The sequence below is a fragment of the Ursus maritimus genome, unplaced genomic scaffold (assembly GCF_017311325.1).
Source record: "Ursus maritimus isolate PB19 unplaced genomic scaffold, ASM1731132v1 scaffold_4, whole genome shotgun sequence".
Classification (NCBI taxonomy): domain Eukaryota; kingdom Metazoa; phylum Chordata; class Mammalia; order Carnivora; family Ursidae; genus Ursus; species Ursus maritimus.
In genome coordinates this window covers 44087099-44099149 of record NW_024426552.1, presented here as the reverse complement: position 1 = coordinate 44099149, position 12051 = coordinate 44087099, and the positions used below count along the sequence as shown (strand labels likewise).

At 37.2% G+C, this 12051-nt stretch overlaps 1 protein-coding gene across 1 annotated transcript; it reads right to left on the bottom strand.

Moving 5' to 3' along the window:
* Positions 1-552: 552 nt before the first annotated feature.
* On the bottom strand, positions 553-8904 carry LOC103662044 (olfactory receptor 5H2-like). The gene is made up of 2 exons (XM_008689694.2): positions 8890-8904; positions 553-1518 (listed from the first exon to the last, which is right to left on the bottom strand). The coding sequence occupies exons 1-2, from the start codon at positions 8902-8904 to the stop codon at positions 553-555; spliced, it is 981 nt and encodes a 326-aa protein (XP_008687916.2).
* Between the last annotated feature and the right edge of the window lie 3147 nt (positions 8905-12051).

Below are 12051 nucleotides of genomic sequence, written 5' to 3'. Positions count from 1 at the left end.
AGAAAAAGTAACAATATTACAGCAAATGACAGAAGTGAGTAGTTTTAATGTGAGGACCTCAGTGATAACAGTTGAAGGGTGTAGGTAATCAACGGTGAGAGAGGAAGGGCAGAGGTGAACCTGAAATCTGATCATTCATTATACTTTTTAGTCTCTGTTCACTCAAACACAACCCTGACTCCAATATGGAATAAATGCAATGTGAGTCTTCAGGCCGCATAGTTGTATGGCTGTCAAATATATCATATTCAAATTCTTTTTAGAGAAATTATCCTATTATAAGGTTTAATGCATTTATGAAGCCACATTGAAACATGCAAACAGGTAAAAATTTTGTTTCCTTTTAAATTATTTTTATGTCATGAACACGATTAAAATTCCCTCTATGTTTTGACTACATATACATATATTTATTTGTACTCTCACCTTAAGTCATTTAAACATTAGGAGAATTATAACTGCAAACACTGAACAGTAATCAACACATGCAAATATGTCATCTGTACAGTTTGTGTCATTTCAATGACAGGAGAACAGATATTAATGTGAGTTCTAAGAATTTCTCTTTAATATCTTTCTCAATGAATCTATGACTTTCTTATTTCTCAAGCTGTAGATAATTGGATTTAAGAAAGGAATTATGACAGTGTAAAATAGAGAGTCCATCATATCTTGATCTTCTGATTGTGTAGATACGGGGCGCACATACATGAAGACAAGAGCACCATAGTATAAAGAGACAGATAAGAGATGGGCTCCACATGTGGAGAAGGCTTTCCTTATCCCTTGTAGAGACTTCTTTTTTAAGATTGTAAAGAGAACTAGTGTGTAGGAGACGAGAACTATCAGAATGGTGAACATCTGTATTGACCCAGCAAAAATAAACACTATCAGATAATTGATAGAAGGGTCAGTACAAGAAATCTTAAGCAATGGTATAATGTCACAGTAAAAGTGATGTACTATGATGGAATTGCAGAAGGTTAATCTGAATAAAAAAGCGTTATGAATTGTGGCATGAAGAAGGCCACCTAAAAATGACAAACGTATCAGCCGGATGCACAGGGTATTGGACATAATGACTGGATAAAGTAGTGGTTTGCATATGGCCACATAATGATCATATGCCATTGTTGCCAGCAAAAAGCATTCCGTGGTTACACTAAGTGCAAGGGAAAAAAACTGTATCATGCACTCAGAGAGAGAGATCATCTTGCTCTTGGCAAAGAAGTTGACCAGCATCTTGGGGGATACCGTGGACGATAACCAAGCATCCACAAATGCCAAACTCCCAAGGAATAAGTACATGGGGATGTGAAGCTGAGGGTCATTCCATATGAGAGCAATCAGACCAAGATTCCCCACCATGGTGAGAAGATAGATAACCAAGAACACCAGGAACAGGGGGATTTGCCACTGGGGCTCATATGTGAGTCCTGTGAGAATCAAATCTGTCAGCAATGTTGCATTTCCATGTCCTTTTCCATGTTCCTTTTCCATATCCTCACTGGGTGTTGCCTGAAATGAAATTTAGTAAATGGGAAAAAGAATTCACTCAGTTTATAACATGAAAATATGGGGAGGAGAGTTGAAATAAAATTATGCACATAGAATACTCTCTTGATTATGTCTATTGCCTCTGTATTGCTTGGAATCTATTTTGAGGGCTTGAAAATAAGTGCAATTATCTCAATTTTTAAAATTTGCAGCAATGAACAGAATTGTGGAAATGAAAGACATTGTAATATGTCCTAAATTTATGCAATAGGATGGGTGTGATACAGAAATTTTCTGTTTGGGATGTGGATGTAGGGTGAAGGGAAAAGCAGCTTGAAGGGCCTCAGGAATAAAATGAGGTAAATAGCATGTGAAGGATCATGAATATTATCCATCAGGGAATAAGCATGCACTGAAACTTAAGAGAAGGGAGCAATACTGGTAGATTATTTTTTAAATGAATATGTGGTGGTGTAGAAAATAGGCTACAGATAGGGGGAAATTAGGGTCAGGAATACTAGTCAAGGGGGTGCCTGGGTGGCTCAGTCATTAAGCATCTGCCTTCAGCTTGGGGTATGATCCCAGGGTCCTGGGATCAAGCCCCACATTGGGCGCCCTGCTCCATGGGAGCCTGCTTCTTCCTCTCCCACTTCCCCTGCTTGTGTTCCCTCTCTCGCTGGCTGTCTCTCTCTGTCAAATAAATCAATGAAATCTTTAAAAAAAAAAAAAAAGAAATAAGGAATACTAGTCAAGAAGAAGTGACTATTTCTCTTTAGTGTTCTCAAACTAGAACCTAGAGTAAAACCTCAAATCTATACTTTGCATAAAAGGTTCCCCAGATTACACATTGGAATTATCTGGGGAAACTCTTATGCAAAATATAGATTTGAGGATTTATTGTAGATATTAGTTTAGTGAATCAATTATTAAGGCTAATAATCTGTATTCTACTTGATCTCTAGGTGACTCAAACACATGTGACATGGATAATCCATGTGTTAAATGGATTTGAGATTGATGGGAAGATGAAGAGACAGATGGAAAGGAGTTCCGAAGGTAGATGCAGTGCCTCTCTGACACATTGCAGGTAAAGAGTTAGTCAGTGTAGAATGGAGGAGTCACTTGGCAACTGGTATTTTTCTTGTCAAAATTTGAGAACTTAGATTCAGTGCCAGTTTGTGGACATCCAGTGCATGTGTACTTTGTAGTTTTAGTCTACTACAAACCATGAATTGGAAGTCATTGGGGTAGACTGAAGGCATACTTATGTATACCTATCTATTGGAGAATACATAAAGTGAAGAGAATGGTGAGTAACTAAACTGACAAAGTATATTAAAGGGGAGTGAAGATGTCACTTTTAGACAGCCAACCTGATCCTCTTTTCTAACACATAATCTTTGTGCCAGGCAAAGCTCATTTTTTTCCAGCTGATTTCTTTAATCCCAGTATTTCTATGTTAGATTTCATTGCAAAAAATAATTTCTTGTTGAAACTAATAGTTCTGACTGGCAATGAATAAAGACAGGGATAGACCAGGAAAGGATACAAAGCAGAATGATCAAGAACAGAAGGAAAGCAGGACAGATGAGCATCATGAAAACAAAAAGAGGAAGATACTCAAGAAGGACAAAAAAAATTATGGTGCCAATCACTAAAATAAATGCTCTACTAAGACAAGGAGTGAACAGGTGTGATTGAGCATGGAAGCTAAGAGATGTTTAGTGTCTTTAACAAGAGCAATTTCTGTTATGTGATGCAGTGGAGGCCGGAGAATAATGAGCAGTGAATGGGTAACAAAGTTGCACCACAGTGAGCAGGAAAGTGACATTAACTACTCCAAGAATGTAGACGACAGGTGTTATATGTCTACTGCAGGTGGACAAATAGAACATTTTTCCTTGATATTGTTTTAATAAGAGTTCTCAAAAGAGAAATAGAGAGGAAGCCATGAAAAAGAGAAAGAAGTCAGCAGAAGAAGTTTGGGTGGGTGAAGATCACAAGATGCACGAACAGAAATAGGCAGAGAATAATAGACACACGGATGGATAAGTGCGGAAAAGACAAGCAAAGAAGAAAGATTAAGAATATATCAGGGGTGGGGCGCCTGGGTGGCACAGTAGTTAAGCGTCTGCCTTCAGCTCAGGGCGTGATCCCGGCGTAATGGGATCGAGCCCCACGTCAGGCTCCTCTGCTATGAGCCTGCTTCTTCCTCTCCCACTCCCCCTGCTTGTGTTCCCTCTCTCACTGGCTGTCTCTATCTCTGTCAAATAAATAAATAAAATCTTTAAAATAAAAAAAAAAAAGAATATATCAGGGGTACCTGGTGGCTCAGCAGGTTAAGACATGACTTTTGATTTCAGCTAAGGTCATGACCTCAGAGTCCTGGGATTGAGTTACACATTGGACTCTGCACTCAGTAGGGAGTCTGCTTGAGGATTTGCTCTCTCCCTCTGTCCCTCCCACAAATTGCACACTCTCTCTCTAATTCTCTAAAATAAATAAGTGAATCCTTAAAAGAAAAAAGAATGTATCAGAAAAGACTAAGGATAACAAAGAAGGAAAGGTCCAGAGTTTGGGGATAAATGTTTACTTTAACCCTGGTTGTCATTTAAAGTTGTCAACATTGGGAATCTTTTCATTCTTTTTTTTTTTAATTCAAATTTCCAAATTTATTTTTCTATCGATATGTGTGTGCAAGAGATTTTCAGGTTAGATTTTATTTCAAAAACTTTGTTCAAAAATATATTAGCACTGACTGAAAGGTTTTTCATATTTAAAAGTTTCTTTACATGTGTTATTACAGTGATTAGAACTGACTTTTTCTAGAAATCCTTATGGTTTTACTTGAGAGCACCTTTCTTCTACCAGTGTTTTAGCAGAATAAGATTGAGCCAAAATGGAGTGGAATACAGGTGATATAAATAACAAAGCCAATAATTTCACTTGGTAAATGTATTTTTATTTGGAAAAGTCTCTTTTCTAGGCAATTCTTAATCACTAAATAATTAAAAAATCTCAAATTCAGTTTATGTAGGTACGTATTAAGCTGTAATCCTGATTAGAGCAAAGAGGGAACACGTACTGCCTATTTCCTGCTACATGTATATAGTCAATGAAACACTTGTCAGAAGTGGGAGATAGGATAGTGTTAATATGCAAGTGACTTACCTTAAAAGATTAAAACAGAAAATGTGACCACTTAAACGTACTGGAGCTTTTAATCAGAATAAGCAGAAAGGTTTCTTACATAGGAATCATTATGAAATGATTTTTAAATGTACTTTAAATTATTTAAGACTCTAGTTCCTGAATACTTATAAAGTCGTTATAGGTATGTTAATCAATAATAAAACATTGTTAAAGGAATTAATTCAGTCTTGCAGCTATTTTGCTTTACTAGAGACAGTCATTAAAATTTAATATGTAAATTATTCACTATTTGTTTTCTATTAATCACCTGGCTTTTTGGCGCTTGTAAACCCAATCTAAAATTATTATAAATGTAATAGTATATCAACTTTATATATAAAGAATAATGACTTTAAGAGTAATCATTTCTCTCTTACCCATATCTTATAAGAAATTGAGGAAATTCATTTGAAGTGTTAGGCTTTCTGAAGTAGATAAAAAACACAGTAGTCCTGAAATGACCATAACATGGGTAGCAACTCCTTGCACACTGATTCACTTTGGAGGCTTCATTTAACAAGCTCAGGAAAGTGTTATTTATATCAATTTCTTTCAAGCACAAGAGTCAACCAGTTGTACAACTGTGGGCTTTTTGCCAGAAGAGGAAGAAATGAAGAATTAAATTCTCCCAGTAGCACCCAAGGCTTCTCCTTAGGACAAAACTAAATTATTCTTCTGGGCATTGTAGATTTGAACATGTATGAGAAGTCCAAGTATCTCATATGGCATTAGAGACTCTGAAATCATAAACATCAAGTCATCACAGATATTGTATATTATGTCCCTATTTTCCACTATTAATGGCACCTCTGACATATTTATGCAAATTTCAATGTATAAATTTTGATGTTCTGAGTGCTCTGAATAGCATGATCTTGTCTCAGCTAATCATACATGATTTTATTTTTTATAATAATTTTTTATTATGTTAGTCACCATACAGTATATCCTTAGCTTTTGATATAGTGTTCCATGATCCATTATTTGCGTATAACACCCAGTGTGCCATGCAATATGTGCCCTCCTTAATGCCCATCACCGGCCTATCCCTATCCCCAACCTCCCTCCCCTCTGAAGCCCTCAGTTTGTTTCCCAGAGTCCATAACATGATTTTAATGAGGCCAAAGTTCTGCATTCCCTTCAGGAACCAACCTCAAACAGAAGTGTCCTCCTGATGTAAAGTGCAGCTCACATTCCAGACATGCACTGCACTTCCCACTTTAATTTGTAAACAGGTGAGAAATCTTATTTGGCAGAGGTCAAGGGAAGATGAAAGGGAAAACAAAACAAAGGACCATAGTGGGAGGTGGTATATAACAGTGCTTCTCAAACATTAATGTCTGTCAATCTCCTGGAGATTTCCTTAAAATGCAGATTCTCTTTTGATAGGTCAGGGAGGATGTCTGAGAGTCTTCATGTCTAACAAAGTTATGCCCTGGACATTTCCACCTTTAAGGCCTTCCATCCTTGTAGGGTCTAGATGATCTCAGAGCTAAAGCATTGGAGAAACAAACAAAGAAAAGTGGCAAATGTAGCTGGCAGGCAAAGAGAAGCAAGATGGAGTCAGATGGGACAAGAAAGACCAGCATGCTTGGGTTCACATGGGGTCATGGAGGCTAGGTCAGGTATTTTGTTCTTTACCCCACTTTTAAGGACAACTAATGAGATATTTTGAACATGGTGATAAGGCGTTCATATTTATCTTTCAGCATGAAGAGAGAAGTGACATGAATGTTCATTCAGAAAATAATGGCATTATTTATGTCAAAATAGTACAATGTAAAAATACTAACATTTTGATTTGTTATATGAAGAGTAGGAAAAATGTTTAACCTCCACATGGGATTTGATGACAGCTAGGGGGGGGAAGGCAAAGTTTCTATATTTTAGTAGGGTCATTAATCAGTAATCCTGTGTCCTTTGAATTTGTTTGTGAAAGCCAAAGAAGAGAGTGAAATAAACTACATAGTAAAAGAAAAGCCCTGTGAAAACTCTGCAGAAGGGTGAGTAAACAATAGGTGCACTGGTAATTTCAACATAATCCAAATTTGAGTTAAATTTAATTCTCCCTTCAGTCTTGTGTATTTATCTCTCATCTCATTTTGTGGCCCATCTATAGGTACAAAAGTCTGCATTGCTGGTTCCAATATGAGTAGTCTTCTCAATTTTAGTTATTTTAAGTTGTGGGTCAATGTATCTCACTATGGTCATCGTTTGCATTTCCTTAATGATGAATTATACTGAACAAATTTTTGTGTCTCCATTTGACACTTGTATATCTTGTTTATTGAAGTGTCTATTCAAATATTTTCTCTTTTTTAAATTGAGTTATATATTTCTTATTTTTCAGTTTTGAGATTCTTCTTATATTCTGGATATGAAGCTCTTATCAGATACATGATTTGCAAATATTTACTCAAGGATCTTGATCTTCTTTTCTGCTATAAGATATCACACTTATTTGTATGCAGCAACTACTATAAAACTATTGGTAGACATTTGTGTACCAGAAGTTGAGAAATAAATTCAACAAAATTCAGGGCCCATTAATGTAGGTGAAATTTCTAGTCATCCAGTGGTGGTCCATGTGGAGACATCTCTTCAATGGTAAAAGATACGTTTTTGCATCTGGCCCTCCTATAGCCAAAAAAGAGGTATGACATTTATTGGGACCCTGTGGATTTGGGAGGCAATGTCATCTTCATTCGGGTTTATTATTCCAACCCATTTACCAAGTGTCCAGAAAAGCTGTTAGTTTTAAGTGTGACTCTGAACAGGAGAAGGATTTACAAAGGTGTAGGCAGCTGTGCAAGCTGCTCTGCTACATGGGTCACATGATCCACCAACACCAATGTTAGTTGAAATCATAGTGGGGGATAAGGACACATTTGGAAGCTTATGCAGGTCTCTGTAGGTAAATCACAGCACAGGCCCTTAGGTTTAGAGCTAAGCCATGTTATCACTGCAGAAAATTATTCTCCATTTGAAAAACAGCTATTGATCTGCTACTAAGCCTTAATACAGTTTGCACACTTAACCATGGGTCACCAAGTTCCCATGAGAGCAGAGTTATCTTTCATGAGTTGGGTGTTGTATGACCCACCAAACCATAAGTTAGGGCTTCACAGCCACAGCATCATCAAATGACATGGTACATCTATGATGTAACCTCAGCAGGCCTTGAAAGTACCAGTAAGTTACATGAGTAAGTGGTCCAAATGTTCATGTTCCCCAGACCTGTTAGATGGACTTCTCTATTCTAGCCATACTTACGGCCTCACAAAGGGTTCTCTATAATCAGTAGACAAAGAGAGAGAGATGAACTGGGCCTGGGTTACTGATAGTTCTGCAGGATATGCAGACACCATTTGCAAGTGGACAACTGCAACACTATTAAGAGTCTCTGGGACATCCCTGAAGGACAGTAGTGAAAGAAAATCCTCCCAGTGGGCAGAAGTTTGAGCATTTACCTGATTGTTCATTTACCTGCTAGGAGTCAGAGCTACATATGTGATTATATAATGATTCAAGGACTTTGAGAAATGGTTTGGCTGAATGGTCAGAGACATTGAAGGATTATGACTGGAAAATGATTGCAAGGAGATGTGTGGACGAAGAGTGTGGAAAGCTCCCTCTAAATGGATAAAAATATGAATTTATCTCTGTCCCAAATATATGTTCACCAAAAGGAGACCTGTGCAGTGAAAGATTTTAATCAAGTGGATAGGATGACCCACTCAATGGATACCAGTCAACATATTTCTCTTGCCATCTCTCTAATCATCAATAAGGCTCATGAAAAAGGGGGCTATCATGGCAGGAATGGAGGTTATGCATGGTCTCTGCAATATGGAATTTTATTTACTGTGGCCAACCCAGCTATGGCCATTGCTGAGTGCTGTCTGCCAGCAGCATAGATCAACACTGAGGTCTCTTCATTGGGATCATCAGCAACCTACCTCATGGCAGGTTGATTACATTGGCCCAATTCTAATAATGGAAGGGAAGTATTTGTTTTTATGGGATACATACTATTCTGGATATCCTGTTTGCAACACTTCTGCCAACACTCTGTGGACTTAACAGCATTCTTTATCCACTGTTATAGTATTCCAGTTGCATTGCTTTAATCAAGCAACTCATTTCGTAGTAAATCAACTGTGGCAATGGCCCCATGGCAATATAATTCACTTGCCTTACCATTTTCCCAGCCATCCTGATACAAGTAGTTTGCTAGAATGATGGAATCATCTTTTGAAACTCGGTTATTGCACCATCTAGATGGCATTACCAGCAGGACTTGGCAACGTTCTCCAAAAGGCTGTATATTTTCTGAATCAGTGTCCAATACACAATGCTGTTTCTCTATAGATAGTATTCATGAGTCTAGGAATCAAGTAGTTAACATGGAAGTGGTAACACTCACTATTACCCCTAATGATGAACCAGCATGATTTTTGCTTTCTGTTCCCCTTGTTTTTGTGCTCTGCTGTTCAAATCATCTTACAGCCAGAAGAGGGAATGCTTCCACCAACACACACACAATGATTCTGTTGTGCAGGAAGTTAAGAATGGCAGTAGGCCACTTTGTGCTCTTTCTTCCTCTGAATCATCATGCACAGAAGGGAGTTACTCTGCTGGCTAGTGAGATACCAAGGAGAAATTGGACTACGCCACAATGGAGATGAGAACAAGTATGTCTGCAATTCATATCACTTAGGGTGTCTTTTAGTAGTGCCATTCCCTATAATTAAGGTCAGTGGAAACCTCCAACAAACCAATTGAAGCAGAATTCCTATTGCCTGACACTTAAGGAATGAAGGCAAAGAAGAATGACCAGGTAGAGAAAAACTGACCAGCTGAGGTGCTTGCTGAGGAAAAAGGGAATGTGGAATGAGTCACAGAAGAGATAATTGTGAACATTAGCTATGACCACAGAAGTAGTTACAGAAATAAGAACTGTAATTGCCAGAAGTATTTACTACTCAGTTTGGTAAGAATATATTTGTGTGTGTGTGTGTGTGCGTGTATGTATCTGTGTGTATGTGTGTGTGTACAGGACCATATTTATATATATATATAAATACAAATTGCAAATATATTCATTTTCTTTCCATTCATATTCTCTGATCAGGTAACACAATGTATTGAATTTATTGCTTTGAAATTAATTATAGTTAATTTGGCATCATAGTATTTCAGTTACCAGTATCATGGAGAAGAGTACACATCACTCAAACACTTCACCCCCTCTACTGGGGAAAGTGTTAGTGCATTTTCAGTTTTACACAGCTTTCGGTTGTATCATATTAGGTGGAATTGTGACTTAGCTATTGTCTTTACTTAGAATTAAGTATGGACGAAGGAATTGTGGATGGGTGACAAGCTGACAGTGGGTGGACCTAAGATCGTTCATTGTACATACCAAGTTGACTAGTCTGCAGGATGTCCAAATATCTGGTTAAATATTATTTCTGGTTGTATTTGTGAGGTGTATCCAATAGAGATGGGTATTACATCATTGAACTGATCAAGTAAATTTTCCACTCTGATGCTCGTGGGCATTATTTAATCCATTGAAGGGCTGAATGGAATAAAAGGCAGGGGAAGGCTGAATTCACTCTGCCTGACTGGTTGCTCTGTGAAATTGGTATCCTTCATGCTCGTTCTCAGGCCTTCAGACCTGATGGATGGAATTTACACCTTCCATCAGCTCTCCCATTCTCAGGTAGAGAATTCTCTTCTCTTAGAAATACACCACCATCTTTCCTGAGTCTCTACCTTGCAGACAGCAAGTCATGGGATTTGTCATCCTCTATAATCATGTGAGCCAATATCATATAAAAAATATCTTCAGAGATACAGATATAGATACAGATATAGGCACAGCTATAGATATAGATAGATATTACCTGTTCTGATTCTGATGGGCTATCATATTGTTAATCATGTTTTCAAGAAAAAGTACTAAAACCATCCATAATACTTCATCCTTTGTTTTTGCCTTTTTTTTTTTTCCAAATACTTCATTCCTCAGAGCAAATGCCCTGCTGAAATCTGCATCCAGCTCCCAAACAGGAAGGAAAGTACAAAACTTATAGTGGAAATCTTTAGAATACTTGCATAGTGCTCTGTAAGTAGGGAATAGATGAAATGTAAAAACTACATTTTGACATATCTTGATTTTAAAATATTTTCTTCACTGGTTATTGAAAAGAGTAGTTATCTAGTGTGGTCCCAACACAACAGCATAAACTTGCTGAAGAAGAAACCAGTGATGGAGCTCATCAGTATTTGTTTCCACAAACCATCCAGGTGATTCTGAGGCCCACTGAAGGCTGAGAACCACTATTTTAAAAGAAAAAAAGCAGCAAATAAGAAAGCCTCACTAGAGAGGTGTTCACACATACTTACTACCAATAAGTTTAACCCTATCTAGTCCATAACCCAGCCTAGGAAATATTGTTCTAGATTTTATTGGTGTTTGTTTTTATCTAACTTCTAAATGCATGGATATATTTTTCATTAAAAAAAAATTTCCTCTTTATTTAAACATACAACACCTTTACAGCATGCAGGTTAACTTAAAATTTAAAATGATATGGTGTCTTCTCAAACCAATTATCTTTGAGTGTATCTTCAAGGACTGAAAATAAACTAACATATTCCACAGGTATACTCAGACTCTTTTCTATCACCTCATGTCAAATTGAAAGATACAAACAGTAGTTTGCTTAAGTTAGGCAAATAATTTAATTGATACCATGAATAAATACTACTCTTATTTCATCAAGTTTTTCTTTCATTGAACCATTTATCAATACCATTTTCATCCACTGAACCATTTACCAATACTATTAGGAAGAACATTAATATTCAGTGTAAAAGAAGACACTGCCAATTGATATAAGCATCAGTGCTCTAGGTGATCAGAAATTTTCATTTATAAGAGTAAATGGTAACAGACACATGAAAAAACTTTCAACATCACTAGCCATCAGGGAAATTCAAATCAAAACCACAATAAGATACCACGTTACACCAGTTAGAATAGCAAAAACTAACAAGGCAGGAAACAACAAATGTTGGCAAGGATGTAGAGAAAGGGGAACCCTCTTACACTGTTGGTGGGAATGAAAGTTGGTACTTCCACTTTGGAAAACAGTATGGCGGTTCCTCAAAAAGTTAAAAATAGAGCTGCCCTACGACACAGCAATTGCACTACTAGGTATTTACCCCAAAGATACAGATGTAGTGAAAAGAAAGGGCATATGCACCCCAATGTTCATAGCAGCAATGTTCACAATATTCAAACTGATGAAAAAGTTGAGATGTTGTTCAACAGATGAATGGATAAAGAAG